Below are 17,480 nucleotides of genomic sequence, written 5' to 3' on the forward strand. Positions count from 1 at the left end.
AGGGATATGGGGGTAGGGCCTGGGTGGGATTGTGGTCGGTGCAGACTCGATGGGCCGAATGGCCTCTTTCTGTACTGTAGGGTTTCTATGATTTCTATGATTTTACATGGCATCAAAGCCTCAGACTCCCTCCCTCCCCTCTCGCCTCTGATGCTGCATAACTTCTGAGCACTTTCAGCATTTTGTTTTTATTTCAGATTTCTAACACCTGTAATACTTTTGTCTTGCCGCTATAAATGCTGCTTTACTGTGATCTAAAATATAGTGTTGCAAGAATGACCAAGGGAAAATGTTGTGGAGAGGCCAAAAGGCACCTGTTATGAACCCTGCTGATGTTGCATGAGAGGGTGTCCCAAAACCCAGATGGATAACTTGGAACACCAGTTCTTAGTGGTGCATATGTTTTTTTTGGTATAATGTGAGGAATGATGTTCAGCCCAGTGAGGAGCAGTCTGGTCGTTGTATGAACAATTAATAAAATATATTCACTTCAAAGAAAAACAAAAACACTTGACAAGAAGGACTATAATACAGTACGACACTTGTGTACAATGACTATGCACACAATTTTACATGAAACCAGCCCATCACCCCAAATTATTTGTATTACCTGAACTCAGACACCCCCTTCTTCCCAGACAACATCCAATATTAAATAACTGAGCTAAATCCAGCAGAATAATTACCACACTTTGGTTAGGGTGGCCACATCTGGGAAACAGTCTTCTGGTTCAGCGAAGGTGGAAAATGGCTACTACTTTCAGGAGTATATGTCTGCAACTGTTGTATTTTTGATGTTAGCTGTGTCTCCCCTCTTCCCTTAGTGTTCTACAGTTAAAAGATTTCTTTCCATTTGATATTAATTACCTTGTGGATTTTAGCAGGTACTTGTCAATTTTATTATCTCCAGTATTTTGCAGTTACCACTTTTGTTATATCTAAATATTCTGTCTGCTTCTAGGTCTGATGAATTAGTCACGGAAGCTGACTTGCAGCAGGTTACTGTTGAGCTGGAAGCAAAGTCCAGCATCGAGGCTGAAACTGCAGCTGAGGAAGAAGCAACAGAAGAGGAGGAGGATAAAACGTTAGTGTGTGTTAACTGGGGATTTCCTAGTGTCATAATTGTGTTATGTATAACATTCACATTAATTTCTAACCTCAAATATGAACATCTCTCTGCAATAGCTAATATGGAACCATCTCCTAACTCATTGACATCCTCATTAAGGAACCAGATAAACGCCTTTTGAAAGTTAAATTTATGAATGTGTTTATTTCACACTGAGTTAGAAAGGGAATACGGATTTATTTTTAAATGTGGACAGGAACAAAGACTAAGTTAGTCAAGAATGTTTGTTAGAGTATCTCAATATTGGTCAATGCAAAAATCAGGCTATCATTTACTGAATTTAGGTCAGGACAGTGCATCTGCTCCACCATGAAACAAGGAAATGTCTCAAAATGCCACAGGCCACAGCCTTGTCCCCTCGCATAAACACAAACTATTCAGGCACACTCAGATCTTCAAATACCTAAGGCTGAATTACCTTTTATCTTTGCATATTCTTGAGCTGCTTTTTCCTCCGTTTTTAAAACAAATATGTGAATAGGAGATTGGTTGGAGCAAAGCTTTTCTAAGACAGTACATTTGAAAATAAATTGCTTTAATTGCTCATGGGAAGTGGCAGCACTGGCAAGACTAATATTTATTGCCCTTGAGAAGTGGACCAACACTTTGAACCACTGCAGTCTGCGTTCTGTAGGTACACCCGTTGCGCTGCCATGTAGGAAATTCCAGCATTTTGACCCAGCAATGATAAAGGAATGTTGATAGAGTTTCAAGTCTGTGTGACTTGGAGGAGAACTTGTACCTGCTACTCCTGTGTTCCGAGGTGATGGAGGCTGTAGGTTTGGGACATACCATTGAAGCAACTTTGGTGATTTTCTGCAGTGCATCTTGTAGATGCTATACACTTTAGCCGTGCTGTTCTGGTGGTGGATGGAGTGAATGTTTAAGATGGTGGATGGGGTAACACTTGAGACTGCTTTGACCTGGATGACATTGAGTTTCCTTAGTATTGTTGGAGCTGAATTCATCCAGGCAAATGGAGAGTATTCCATCAGACTCCTAACTTGGGTCTTGTAAATGACAGACAGGTTTTGGGAATCCAGAGTTGTTACTCAGAATATCCAGCTCCTGACTTGCTTTTGTAACCATAGTATTTGTGACCAATCCAGTTAAGTTTCTCACCCAGGTTGTTATTGATAGGTTTCAGCGATGGTAATGCTATTGAATGTCAAGAGAGATGGTTAGATGCTCTTTTGTTGGAGATGGTCATATCCTGGCAGTTGTGTTGTTACTGAGCACATATCAGTCCAAGCCTGAATTTAATCTGTTTTGTTGCATGATGTGGAGATGCCGGCGTTGGACTGGGGTGAACACAGTAAGAAGTCTCACAACACCAGGTTAAAGTCCAACAGGTTTATTTGGTAGCAAAAGCCACTCGCTTTCGGAGTGCTGCTCCTTCGTCAGGTGAGTGGGAGATCTGTTCACAAACAGCAAAAAGGGCATATAAAGACACACACTCAATTTGCAGAATAATGATTGGAATGCGAGTCTTTACAGCTAATCAAGTCTTAACGGTACAGACAATGTGAGTGGAGAGAGCATTAAGCACAGGTTAAAGAGATGTGTATTGTCTCCAGACAGGACAGTTAGTGAGATTTTGTAAGTCCAGGCAAGTCGTGAGGGTTACAGATAGTGTGACATGAACCCAAGATTCCGGTTGAGGCCGTCCTCGTGTGCGGAACTTGCCTATCAGTCTCTGCTCAGCGACTCAGCGCTGTCGTGTGTCGTGAAGGCCGCCTTGGAGAACGCTTGGAGAGCGGCCTCTGATCTTCGAGTAAGCGTTCTCCAAGGCGGCCTTCACGACACACAGCGCAGAGTCGCTGAGCAGAGACTGATAGCCAAGTTTCGCACACATGAGGACGGCCTCAACCGGGATCTTGGGTTCATGTCACACTATCTGTAACCCCCATGACTTGCCTGGACTTCCAAAATCTCACTAACTGTCCTGTCTGGAGCCAATACACATCTCTTTAACCTGTGCTTAACGCTCTCTCCACTCACATTGTCTGTACCTTTAAGACTTGATTAGCTGTAAAGACTCGCATTCCAATCATTATTTTGCAAATTGAGTTTGTGTCTCTATATGCCGTTTTTGCTGTTTGTGAACAGATCTCCCACTCACCTGACGAAGGAGCAGCACTCCGAAAGCTAGTGGCGTTTGCTACCAAATAAACCTGTTGGACTTTAACCTGGTGTTGTGAGACTTCTTACTGTTGTTGCATGAGGGCAGGAGCTGCTTTATTAGGAGGATTTGCAAATGGAACTGAATGCTGCAATCATCAGTGAATGTTCCCCTTTCTGATCTTATGATGGAGGGAAGGTCATTGATCAAGAAGCTGAAGATGTTACGTGCTCAGATACTGCCCCAAGGAACTCTTGCGATGTCCTGAGTCAGTTTGGCCTCCAACAACCACATCAATCTTCCACAGTGCTGGTGTGGCTCAAGTCTATGGAGAATTTTCTTTCAATTTCCATTGATTTCTATGCTACGAGGGCTTGTTGATTGCATACTCAGTCAAATGTTGCCTTGATGTCAAAGGCAATTGCTCTAACCTTACCTCTTGAGTTCAGCTTAGTCCGTGTTTGGAATAAGGTTGTAATGAGGTTGAGTGGAAGCCAAACTAAGTATCGATGTGTAAGTACTGCTTTTTCACACCGTTGATAACACTTTTCATTGCTTTTCTGATGATTGAGTGTAGACTGACGGGGTGGTAATTGGCTACATTAGATTTGCCCTGTTTTTTAGCTGACAGGTTAATTTTCCACTTTGTTGGGTAGATGCCAGTGTTATAGCTGTGCTGGAGCAACTTGGCTATTGGTGTGGCTAGTTCTAATGCACACGCGTTGCCAACACACTAAAAGGGTGTTGTCAGGACCCATAGCCGTTGCTGTATACAGTGCTTTGCCATTTCTTGGTATCGCACGGAATGAATCAGCTTGACTAAAGACTGACACTTGTGAGGCTGAGAACCTTGAGAAGAGATCATGATGAATCATCCGCTTAGCACTTTGGCTGAAGATGGTTGTAAATGCCATTCTCTTTCCCTTTTGTTTGCTGGGCTTCGTCATCATTGATGGGGATGTTCTTGAGCCTCTTCCACCTCTTAATTTTTTTCCTTTATTTGTTCATGGGATGTGGGCGTCACTGGCTGGGCCAGCTTTTATTGCCCATCCCTGAGAGCATTTAAGAGTCAACCACATTGCTCTGGGTCTGGAGTCACATGTAGGCCGGGTCTGGAGTCACATGTAGGCCAGATCAGGTAAGGACGACAGATTTCCTTCCCTAAAGGACATTAGTGAATTGTTTCATTGTCCAGTCCTATTCACAACTTGATATGCTAGAACTACAAAACCTAGATTTAACCTGTTGGTTGTGGAATTACTTAACTTTGTCTTTCTATTTCTGATTTTAGCATGAATGTAGACCTGTGTTAGATTGGATCACATAAAGGATTGGTAAATGGACAGGAAGCAGAGTGGGCACTAATGGGGCATTTTCAAGGTGGCAGTTGTGCCTAGCAGAGTACTGCAAGGATTAAACTACTGGAGCCTCAGCTATTTTTAATCTGTATTCATGATTTAGATGAAGAGATTAGGAGCATTGTATCCAAGTTTGCTGCTGATACAAACTTGGGTGGAAAGCTAAATTGTGAGGAGGGCATAGAGCGGCTGCAAAGAGATATGAACCGGTTAAGTGATTTGATTTATTATTGTCACATGTATTGGCATACAGTGAAAAGTATTGTTTCTTGTGCGCTATACAGACAAAGCATACCGTTCACAGAGAAGGAAAGGGGAGAGTGCAGAATGTAGTGTTACAGTCATAGAATAGAACAGTACAGGCCCTTCAGCCCACGATGTTGTGCCGAACCTTTTCCAAAACCAAGATCAAGCTATCCCACTATCATTCTAGTGTGCTCCATGTGCCTATCCAATAACTGCTTGAAAGTTCCTAAAGTGTCCGACTCCACTATCACAGCAGGCAGTCCATTCCACACCCCACCCACTCTATAGCTACGGTGCAGAGAAAGATCAACTTAATGCAAGGTAAATCCAGTCAAAAGTCTGACAGCAGCAAGAAGAAGCTGTTCTTGAGTCGGTTGGTACGTGACCTCAGACTTTTGTACCTTTTTCCCGACGGAAGAAGGTAGAAGAGAGAATGTCCGGGGTGCGTGGGGTCCTTAATTATAACTGGCTGCTTTGCCGAGACAACGGAAAATATAGACAATCAATGGATGGGAGGCTGGTTTGCACAATTAATTAGGCTACATTTGGGCAGAGCAGGAGCCATACCAAGCTGTGATACAACCATAAAGAATGCTTTCTATGGTGCATCTGTAAAAGTTGGTGAGAGTCATCGCTGACATGCCAAATTTCCTTAGTCTTCTGAGAAAGTAGAGGCGTTGGTGGGCTTTCTTAACTATAATGTCGGCATGGGGGGGACCAGGACAGGTTGTTGGTGATCTGGACACCTAAAAACTTGAAGCTCTCGACCCTTTCTACTTCGTCCCCGTTGATGTAGACAGCGGCATGTTCTCCTTTACGCTTCCTGGAGTCGCTGACAATCTCCTTCGTGAATTGTCAACAAGGTGGCAGATGTTGTATAATGTGGGGAAGTGTGAAATTATTCATTTTGGCCATAGAACAGAAACATAGAATAGTTTTTAAAAGGTGTGTAAGCATTGATGTTCAGAGAGACTTGGGTGTGCTTGTACAAAAATATAGAAATTAAGCGTACAAGTGCAGCAAGCAATTAGGAAGGCAAATAGCATGTTGGCCTTTATTGCAAAGGGTTCGGAGTATAGGAACATACAAGAAGGGACTTGATTGTTCATCTGCCAGTAAGGATACCTCAGTTGCAACCAATAAAAGAATTAGCTTCACAAAGTAAATCAAAGAAAAATATTTAATAAAGAAACTCCATTACACCACCACTTGGGGCCATACCAGTCCCCCCCCCCCTCAATTCCCATCAGCTTTCTATTTATACCGGGTCAGCTGACCACCACATCATTTTGCCATTTGTTACATTATCTACTGGGTCAGCTGACCCTCACAGCATGCTACCAGTGATAACACTGGAATTTGTTGTAATGTAATCACTGGTTGCATTATAACATTGGATAGAGTAGAAGCTGAGAGATTTCTGTTGGCCAAGGAATGTAAAACATGAGGGCAGTCTCAGGAAGGGGCCAATCGTTTATGGCGAGAAGTGACTTCACTCAGTGTTGTGAATCTTTGGAATTCTCTGTCCCAGAGGGTTGTGATACTCCGTTGGTGAATACATTTAAAGCTGGAAAGGACATTTTTGGTGTCTCAGACTGAAGGAATATGGGAAGCTGCCTGGGGAAATGGAGTTGAAACCCAGGATTAGCCATGATTGAATGGAGAAGCAGGCTTGACAGGTCCTATGGTCTACTCCTGTTTCTTGTTCTTGTGTTGTAACTTCAAGTTGGCACCTCTGTTTTGATAAGTGGTACTGCTCTAAGCATGTCTCGATTCCTCATTGAACCAGGGTTAATCCCCTGGCCTGATGGTAATGGTAGAGCAAGGGAAATGTTGGGCCATGAAGTTAGATTCCATAGAACACAATTTTGCTGCTGCTCATGGCTCAGCACCTCATGGATGTCCAGTTTTGAGCTGCTAGATCTGTTCTGAATCTATTCCATTTAGCATGGTGTTAATGTTATAGAATATTTGGGTATCTTCATGTGAAGACTAGTTTCCTCTCCATAAGGTCGGTGCAGTGGTCACTTTTACCAATGTTCAACTCCATAAAGCCTGTGCAGCGTTATGGTCACTTCTACCACTGCAATTATGAATTTGTTGGTGAGGGAGAGGTCAGATATGGTTATTTTTTTCCTCTTGTTTGTTGTCTAACCATTTGCTGCAGGTCCATTTTGGCAGATCTTCTGGCTAGCCAACATGGTCAATAGTGAAGCCACGAAGTCACTCTATGGATGCAGAAGGCTCCATACAGAGTACATTCTGTGTCCTGTTAGCTTTAGTGTTTTCTTCCAAATATACTTCATTCTTAATGGACTGGGCAAACCCAAATCCATTCTTTACTTGCTCCAAAAAACAAATTCTGGTTCCAACAGCTGAAGGAGAGTAGGTGGTAATCAGTAATTGGTTTATTTGCTCATGTTTAAACTGATACCATAAGATTTCATTGGTTCTGGAGTCAATATGGAGGACTCCCAAGGACACTCCCTCCAGACTGTATATCACTCTACTGTCATCTTGGTTGGGTCTGGCCTGCCAACGGGAAAGGACATGCCTAGGAATGGTGATGGAGGTTTCTGGGGCATTACTGAAGGGTATGATTCTGAGAGTGTGATTATGCCCGACAGTTAGTTTACTAATCTATTAAAAAAGCCTCTCCCAATTTTGGCACAAGGCCACAGAAGTCAGGGTAGAGGACTTTGCATGATTGACTAAGCTGAGTGTGCCTTCTGTGTCCAAAGGATCAGGGGATGCTGAGTGATCCATCCAGTTTTTTCTTAGATGTGTTGTTATTGTAGGGGTTTGATACAAGTGAGTGGCTTGCCAGGCTATTTCAGTACATAGTTAAAAGTCAACCACATTGCTGTGTGGCTGGAGTCACACACACGGTAAAGACAGTACACTCCTTACCTAAAGATTATTAAAGAACCAGCTGGGTTTTTTGTGACAATTTGTTAATTTCAAAGTCACAAGGTTTGTACTTTTACTTTGGATTTATTTATTTGTTTAGAATCATAGAATCCCTCCAGTGCAGAAGGGGGCCATTCAGCCCATTGAGTCTGCATCGACTCTCTGACAGAGTATCTACTCAGGCCCTTCCTCCACCCTATCCCCGTAACCTCTCTGTTAGCATGGTTAATCCACCTAACCTACATATAAAGGGTAAACCATGAGACCATTTCTGGGCACGTACAAATCTAGCTCATGTTAATAAATATATCTTGTTCAGTATCCAAACTTGGTATGTTTGTGTAATGCAAAGCTTAACTGAATAAGTGCAATCCTGTCCAGTTTTTAAGAACAGTACCATGGTGCATCTTTTAGAAATAAGTAGAATATGGAAATTTATCTAAAGTTGACTGTGTGATAGCATTTCAGAAATTTGAACACGCCATTTTGACCAAAGAGCTCAATTTTGGAAAATCAGTTTTCCTGATTGTAGTGCAATCGAGAAGGTACACAATATAACTGTACATTATGTTGTATGTTATACCTGTACATGCGGTAGCACATTGTACCAGTGCTATACATAAATGTGCTTTAGAATGCTGACCCAAGTATTGTGCTCCAAATGGTTTATTTTATTAGTGTCACAAGTAGGCTTACATTAACACTGCAATAAAGTTACTGTGAAAATCCCCTAGTCGCCACAGTCCGGCACCTGTTTGGGTACATTAAGGGAGAAATTTAGTGTGGTCAGTGCACCTAACCATCACGTCTTTCACATTGTGGGAGGAAATTGGGGCACCCGGAGGAAACCCACGCAGACACAGGGAGAACATACATTTCCCGCACAGACAGTAACCCAAGCTGGGAATCTAACCCAGATCCCTGGTGCTGTGAGGCAGCAGTGCTAACCACTGTGCCACCCACAATATGACTATGTATCTATTGTCTGTACCCCTAGTGTATTCCAGTACATATTGGCACTCTGCCTGCAGCTTTCTAACACACTGTAGGGATTGAATTTAGACCCAATACTGTTCACTATTTTTGTTCCTCAGTGGGTTTGCAGATGATCACATTTTGTCAAGTGTGTCATTGCATGTATGTGTGTCCACAGTGGGTCTCATCTGAACCTTAAATGTGAGTCTTTGTTTTTTTGATAGGGAAGTTCCTTCAGCATCAGCACGTACAAGTTCCACTGTTACATTGGAAGCAGATACTGTGAGCCAGATCTCTGAAGCAGCTAGCCATGCCTCAGAGGAGGCAGAAGATGAGGAGGAGGAGGAGGAGGTTCCTGTAACAGACATATATTTTGTGAGTATAACAACCTTTCAGCTTGCTGAAATAAATATTTTTGATTTTGTAAGTAGGGGAAACATCTTCAGTCAATGTTATGGAACATGTTGAGCAGCCCTCAATGTTGTATTTGTTCGTAAAGGGTGCAGTTGTATTTCTACCTACATGAAGTATTTTTGTATATATTAATGTAAAAACAGAAGTATAACTCAGGAAATGACTAATGCCAGCAATGTCCTGATGTGGGAGACACCTCCAGGGAGCCGTCACACTTAAATTTGTGCCGGGTACATAACTCCAGTCTAAGAGCTGGTTCGTCCTAGCTTCTCGTGATTGCGATGACATCAACTGTATTTGAATCAATGAGTCATTTCCTTAAGCTGCACCTTGCATGAGAGTTTTGTCAAATCTATCGCAATTTATCATCTTCACTCCAGCAGCAGTGTGTTTTGGAATCATTTGGAATTGGATGGGCTGTACAAAATTAAAATGGATTTGAAAGATTACAGATGTTCCAAGGCAAAACTGCATGCCTTTTGAGTGTTGGCTATTATGCAATATGAGCTGCGAAATTACATTAACTTTTATTTAAGGTCTTCACCTTTCACATTATTTATTCATATCACAGCTAATCTAGCAACATAGTGCCCTCATAGGCTCTAATTTGATGGGTAGTTATGGTATCTGTTGTCCACCAAGTGGAGGCTCCAGCGTGTGTGTGTGTGTTGTTTGATGACCAACTGGCCTACTTAGAAATGGTTCCAAAATGATATGCCTGACTGAAATTTTAAACAGCGAAAACCCACTGTGATAGACTTAGTAATCCGACATCAGAGCTAGGCAGGTGTGTGCAGAGTGCAAGGGTACTTTTGATTGACTGGCTAATTTAACTTGTTAAAGGGTCTTGGAAAGATAGACATATCACTCAGTACTAGGATTTTTTCCACTAGTAACTTCGCAAAAATTCTAGTTCTTAGGCCATCCAATTGAGAGACTAATTGTTTGTGTAAAACCATTAATTACCATGGAATACATCAAAAAACCTTTTTGTTTCTTGTGTGAATGCTCTATTGTGACTCCTCGTTGCAGGGGTCATAGTTGAAGACAAATTAATTCTTTCCACCTTTTCCTTCACCCTGACCATTTGTCAAAGGACATGATCCAATGTTCGCACTACCCTCAACCTCCTATAGGCTTTGATTCCTCCTTTAATCTTGTTTCCGTCTATCTTTAAGTGTCAAATAAGCTAGCGTGGACAATTAGGCCAAACTGGCAGTCACTTTTTTGAGAAAACATAGAATGGAGTGCCACTCAAGTGAACCCCACACTGATTTTTTTCCTGAGTGCCATAGTTCATTGTGTGTGTGTCCCCCCCCCCCCCCCCCCCACCGCCCTCAGGCCTTTCAAATAATTTTTTAAAATAAGAGTTTTGTGAAGGTTAGTGTTATAACTAGGTATCTAGGACATTTTACTGTTTTTACTTTACCTTTTGTTGACATTATCATGTTACATTTTTCATTCTTTTGTCTGTTTTCCTCATTTACATTGTCTTAATTCTTTCCATCCTTGCTTTCTCCTTTCCTGTTTGTGTTGTGTTTTTCTCACACCATCCAGTTTACGGATGGAAAGTACTGGATTTACTCTCCACGACGCACTTGTTCCCGAACCACTTCAATTTCTGATGAGAGTGTAAGTTGGTTGTACTTAAAAATACTCCTGAGTGTTGCCGAGTTGATCTACTGTCACCTCTATATTTGTGTTCCTAAATTTTGTTTTAACATTGTTTACCGTATCATCTTTATAAAAGTTTGAAACTTCTTTTCAGACCATTAAAGTCAGTGGTGGAAACGTAAAACAGTGCTAAATCAGTGTGGGAACTTGGCATTTCCATTGTAGAAAAAGGTTCTGCTTCACCAACACCACAGTTGATGTGACAATAGAGTTAGATTAGCTACTTGGCAACTGGAAGTAAACAGGAAAGAGAGATTTTCCCAAAAGTTCGTGTTTGTACAATGCCATATAGGGTATTCCACACTCGACGAGATTTTGTCAGGATAATGGCAGACCCAAAAGCTAGGAGCAACTACCACTTTAGCTCTTTGAGATTCTGTGGCAGTTAGGTAGCTCCTGTTCCTTTAAGGTATGAGATCCTGCCTCCAGAGGGCTGACAGCTGTTGGGTTCCAGCAATACCATTTGCGAGTGGAAGCAACTGCTGGCACTGAACCCATCCTAGAGAGGCAGCATGGATGCTGGATCGGGATCACCAGGGCCAGTCAGGCAGGTCCTGGGAAAGGGAAGAGAGTGGGATGTGGTTGGTGAGGGAAAGATGTTCTGGTGGGGCAGGTATTTCTCTCCCACTTCTCCAACCCACAGGCAGCTTAGCAGTGTTTAACAAACAGCCTCTCCACATGATGGAGGGCCCACCCATCACTGATAAAATACCACGGGTAGGAAGCCCTTAAGTGGACCTTAATTGGCCATCCTGAAGGCACTGATTGGGGGCGGGGAGGCCTCCCTCCACCATCCCCGATTTCCATGGCGCTGTGGAGACGTGGGGCTCAACTTCTACCACCTTTCACAATTTTAGCGCCTCAAAGTTTAAAAGTGACGTTAAATTCCAACTTCAGTTAATTGTTTTCTGACATTCATTTCACATGTTATAAGAATAAGATCACAGGCAGATAGTGATACAGAGGCAAGGCATTATTCAAATAGAATGTGAACTCAATATTGAGCCAGCTTGAAACATGTCATTGGGGTTTTCAATCCAGTATTTCAGCTTGAAGCATTTTTTTCTGGCAAGATACATAGGATCACTGCTATCATTACTTATAACTTTCTGAAAAGGGAAGATTCAGAATTTTCTTCAAACACAATTTCAGTATAAGAGCTAATTCATTATGTTATTAAAATACATTGTAAGTGATGGGGAAAATAGAAAAAGAGACTAGAAGCAGGAGTAGGCTATTTGGCCCTTGGAGCCTGCTCTGCCATTCATTATATTCATGGCTGAACATCAAATTCAATATCCTGATTTTCTTTCCCCACCCCCCCACTCTCTCTCCTCCTCCACCCCCATATCCCTTGATCCTTTTAGCCCCAAGAGCTATATCTAGTTTCTTGTTGAAATCGGACAATGTTTTGGCCTCAGCTACTATCCAATATATTGGTTAAAAAGATTAATTGGCCCCTTAAAAGGTTACAAGTGAAGAGCAATATATGTGATAAGTTCACTTCTTTCCACAGTGACTAGGGCAGCACAGTGGTTAGCACTGCTGCCTCACAGCGCCAGAGATCCAGGTTTGGTTCCCAGCTTAGGTCACTGTCTGTACGGAGTTTGCACATTTTCCCTGTGTCTGCGTGAGTTTCCTCCTTGTGCCCGGTTTCCTCCCACAGTCCAAAGGGTTAGGTGGATTGGCTGTGCTAAATTCTCCCTCGGTGTCAGGGGGACCGGATAGGGTAAATGCATGTGGTTATGGGAATAGGGCCTGGGTGGGATTGTGGTCAGTGCGGACTTGATGAGCCGAATGGCCTCCTTCTGCACTGTAGGGATTCTATGCTATGCCATGTTACCATTAATCCGAGAGTACCAGAAATTGAACAAAGTTTTGACAAAAATGACATAAGAATAGCCTTGGTGGTTTCTCTCTTTCGTCTAGTCTATGATGCCTTTATCATCCAATTAAAATATTTAAACATAATTGTTGATGCCCTCAGTAAAGTGTCTTTGCAATGTGGCTTGAAACCCGATATGTTTGGAATTAAAATTTCCCTATCTTCTCGCCATAAGCATCCTCAGATGAGTTTGTCCAATCTCAATTTAGTTGCTCGTGTCCATGAGCCAAATGGGGGAAAAATTTATTTTGGCACTATATTGGTTATCTCGCAGGGTGCTGTTATTGGACGAGGACAATGTTGTACTTCGCATAGTTGGTGTTTTGCTGAGATTGGGATTGAGGCACATTGTTGAGGCAGTGTAGAGGGAGCTTTAACCTATGCTGCACCTGACCTGAGAGCACGGAACTGGGCAGTATTGTAGAAGCTTTAGGCTCTTGCACCCATTTTCTACTTGCCTTCACATTTGGTGCTAAATCCTAAATATGCTAAAATTGGTTAAACACAGTCAGAAGTCTCACAACACCAGGTTAAAGTCCAACAGGTTTATTTGGTAGCAAATACCATAAGCTTTCGGAGCTCGTCATCTGACGAAGGAGCAGCGCTCCGAAAGCTTATGGTATTTGCTACCAAATAAACCTGTTGGACTTTAACCTGGTGTTGTGAGACTTCTTACTGTGTTTATCCCAGTCCAACGCCGGCATCTCCACATCAAAATTGGTTAACCTCCGTGGAGCTTAAATAGATTGTGATTAAAGCCTGTGCCAATGCTCATTCATTAATATTCAGGAAGTGACTGTTACACAACTTCCACTTGAGTGTTTTTGTTTCATTTGAATTTCTTCAAATATTTCATAACCAGCAACAGCAATGAATTCTATCAAAATGTTAAGTACAATATCTGAGAAAAGCCCTGTTGCCAGTCAGTTGCAGTTTCTCTTATAAGTATCATTAATAATTGCTCGGCTGAATAAAAGGAAATCCCTCCCCAGGCAGCAAAATTGATAAAGGACTATGAAGGATGTGCAAGCGTCAAATTTTTTAAAGAAACTTCTCACCTGTTCTAGTCCCTTCACCTCTGAAGATGTTGATAGCCCCTTTTCAGGGCATCATGCTACAGGAGCAAACTTCCAGCTATGTGAATGTTGACGCTAAGTATCAGTAGCCAATTTGACCACAGTGGTTCAACAGGCTCTTGGACCACAGTGTCCAATTCTGTTCTTTCATGGGGTGTGTGTGTGCGCCAGACACACTTTCCACTCCTCATTCATGTACTCAGTCACCTCACTTCATCTTCCCACCTAGTTAGTGATGAGAATCAGATGTATTCTATTCTCCATCTATCCCAGTCTAAGTACACGTGGACCACTGTAATTCCTCTACTAGCATGGCTGAGATCAGCTGACTGACTGCTAACAGAAAACCAGAAGAATTTATTGCCCCTTTCTAAATAATTATAGATATGGTAATGAGACATCTTGCTATATGAGAAAGTGACACTGTATTGCCAAGGATTTAGCAGTCTGCGATTTGCAATGATAGTGGTTCAAAATTCTTTTATGCAAGTAATTTACTTTTGAAGGAATAATTTCTAGGAAGGACTGTTGCTATCTGTTGAGATAATAAGCTAGAGTGAAAGGATTGGTAAATTGTTAGTGTCCTGATGGGAAAGAGAATCTTGGTTTCAACCTGAACATAAGCTGAACTTGGTGTTAATGGTTTTGTACAATGTTACCTTATTGTACAGAAAGAAGGCTGAATATACAATATTTTTCTTAAGATAAATGTACACTTGCTAGAATTCAACATTTTGTGGGGATAATAACGCATGGAAGCCAGTGCACCACAAAACGGTTTCATTGCTACCAGCAGTGCTGCTGACATATTCCCTTTAGCCTTCCTATATTCATGCTCTAGATATACATGTAACATATGACCTGTTTTTCACCTGTTACTGCCTTTCTTCTTTCTTTCTTTTGTTGCTTTCCATTATTTCTGTTCTTCTTGTGTCTTCTTGATTCCGGCTATTCAGTGTGCAGAAGAGAGGGTGTGGATTTACTCTCCTCTTCACTATGGCTCTCAAGTACGTTCAGTTTCTGACGGAGAAAGTGAAACTGTAAGTGTAATGTCCCGTTTCCTTCAAAAACTTGTGTTAAGAGTAGGTACCTAAGCAGGTGTGGTGATATGTAGGATTAGTACTGAGTCGAATATAAGCTGCAAATGGCATTCAGTTTGTTAATTTGTTTTTCTTTTGCCTTTGTCTATATATAAGCTGATAGTTACGGAGTGAACAACATGTGATATATGTGAAATAACCCTTGTACTCTTGGTCAATGTTTGTCAAGTGTCTATTTCTAAAGAGAGGAAGTACATACATTTGGTTTATAATGAACATTCAACTCAGCACTAACACAGGTTGCATGGCTTTAGGTTTGGTGACATTGGAAGGTAATTTAATAATGGTATTTTACTATGCTGTTGTCATTGTATGGTAAAATGTTCAAAGACTTTGTGATCTCAATTTTTATCATTTTTAAATCAACAGGGCTTCCTACTTGGGTAATCTTCTGAAACTTACTGTAGCCTCAGAATTTCTCAATCAAAAAGATGCAGTTCATAATTAATACACCACCATGTTATTTTTTGTTGCAAGGTCAAACCGGTGGTTGCTGTATTTTTAAACTAGAACCTTAATTACTGGAGTCATTGACCAGTTTTATTATAAATCAAAATCTGTTTTTCGACGAAGCTTCCGTACTTGAGTTGTCCCCATCTGTACACACCTGCAGTGTCCTCTGGGAAACCGATTGACCAGAAGTAATTCACAATAAAGAAATTGTGAATCAGTTCAGGCCTTGCACTGAGTGTCACCAGCCACCTTCCCACTCCTTAATGGTCTCCAGATCCACAGTAATGTGGGGACTCTTCACTGACCTCTGAAATGGCCTACCAAGCCACTCCGTTCAAGAGCAATTAGGGATGGCCTTGCTGGTGACGCTCACATCCCACGAAAGAGTAAATAAGCAAAAATGATTTGAGAAAAGTCTTTATCGCGTGGCAAGTGATTGAGGTCTGGAAAGCACTGCCTGAGAGGCATGTTCAATCAAAGCATTCAAAATGCAGTTACTGTTATCGGAAAAGGAAGCAGGTGCACGGTTACAGGGAAAAGGTGGGGGAATGGCACTAAGTGAATTGTTCATTCACAGTGGGCTGAATGGCCTCCTTTTGCATACTATAACAATTCTGTGATCTAATTAGAGCAGCTTGAAGTCTCCTTTTTATCCTGAAGAATAAACTCAACATTCTTAACAACTGTGTAGGCTCTTAAACATTCATTTTCTCCCAGCCTTAGAATTTAAAGCTCTATTTTACATCCAGAACATACAGTGGACTCACTCTGTGCTGTTTCAATTTTGACTGGTGGTACTTACATGTGCTCTGTTTTATGATTGGACCTTTTTCCCATGCTATGACCACTTGAATGTTTGTGTTAGAAAATTTGAGATCATGCAGCTTTTGAATTGCCTAGTGCATGCATTGTAATAATGAGTAAAGCAAGTGGTTCGTAGCCTTATTTGAAATATTGGATGTGGTTTAAAGGTTGAGTTACAAATTTATATTTAATACTCTCTAAAACAATATTGTCACAAGTTCCCAGGTTTCACTTGAACTCTTAATCTCATTGAACTAAATGGGGTCATAAAATTAACAGAAATTTATAAAAAAATGACTTGCAATATTTATGCAATTGTCCTTCTTTACAAATTCTAACAAACTTGTGTATTAAACTTTGGCCAAATAAATAAGCTAATATTCTGGCAGTTTGAGTTATTTTAAGGTTGGTTGCTTGTGAAATTATATTGTTTTATAGATATATGCTTGACGGTGGGTTTTCCACCAAAATATCAATTTTTACTTCCTGCAAACTGCTGTGGTGGCTAATGTTTGCCTATTGCCTGTGCAGAGCATGAAAAATATGATGCAAACTAAATTTGAGTTGGCCTATAATTGATATCTACATGTTTGCAGAAGAATTGATATTGGTGGCACCTTACCCTGCCTATTATCCAACTGTTTTAAAAGCATTTACCTATTAAATGTAGCGGTGTACTTACCGTATTCTTATTATCCATACAGGTCAGCGGGTCATAAATACAGTGGAAATAGATGATCAAGTTACTTTAACCAAGTGATCAGCTTTTGAAAGCAGTTCATTATCACTAGGATTTGGGAAAGATGCTGAGTGTTGCAGTGGGTTAAACATCTCTGGAGTGTGATCTAGCCCAAGCTGATGGGAACAAAAGTCCCCTTGTCTCAGACTGTGTAGGAGTTATGTGGTTTGGGTAGTTTCGACCCTAGTTAGCATGGGTTGCCAAATTTACCCATTTTCATTACTAGCTGACGAGAGATGGGAAAATGTTGCACTGGTGCAGGAGGCACCACTTTTTGAAGGCTGAGGAGCATTATTGGAAAGCATTAGCATCCACCTAATCTATACTGTGCTTGACCTTGGTGTGCTTAGTGGGCAGGGAGTGTCGTCCATCTTATGCCACTTTGGGTATATGTCATGTAGTGGGGATGAGGTGGAAAGTGATCAGCTTCCCAGTTGTTCAACCACTTTGTAAATAATACCAACTAGTTTACAGCAGAAGTAAATAGAAACATACTTTATATTTGTTAATTATAGCCCTAAATAAGCCATTGCTGGCAGTGCTGGTTTTGTATAATATGATCATAGAGCAATACTCGAGAACAATCCTGATTTCT

General features: G+C 41.4%; 1 protein-coding gene across 7 annotated transcripts in view; it reads left to right on the forward strand.

Moving 5' to 3' along the window:
* The window catches only part of LOC144479443 (phosphatidylinositol 4-phosphate 5-kinase type-1 gamma-like), a 103,333-nt gene that overhangs the window by 72,633 nt on the left and 13,220 nt on the right, over positions 1–17,480 (forward strand). For 4 of the 7 annotated variants that reach the window (XM_078198110.1, XM_078198111.1, XM_078198112.1 and 1 more), the window contains 4 exons: positions 962–1,084; positions 8,965–9,115; positions 10,712–10,786; positions 14,746–15,123. In XM_078198110.1, coding sequence (XP_078054236.1) covers positions 962–1,084; positions 8,965–9,115; positions 10,712–10,786; positions 14,746–14,883 — 487 coding nt within the window. In that variant the 3' untranslated portion in view covers positions 14,884–15,123. Of the gene's footprint in view, positions 1–961; positions 1,085–8,964; positions 9,116–10,711; positions 10,787–14,745; positions 15,124–17,480 lie in introns of those variants that run through there. The other 3 variants (XM_078198113.1, XM_078198115.1, XM_078198116.1) reach the window with 2 other exon arrangements.

The sequence above is a fragment of the Mustelus asterias genome, chromosome 26, assembly GCF_964213995.1.
Source record: "Mustelus asterias chromosome 26, sMusAst1.hap1.1, whole genome shotgun sequence".
Taxonomy (NCBI): Eukaryota; Metazoa; Chordata; class Chondrichthyes; order Carcharhiniformes; family Triakidae; genus Mustelus; species Mustelus asterias.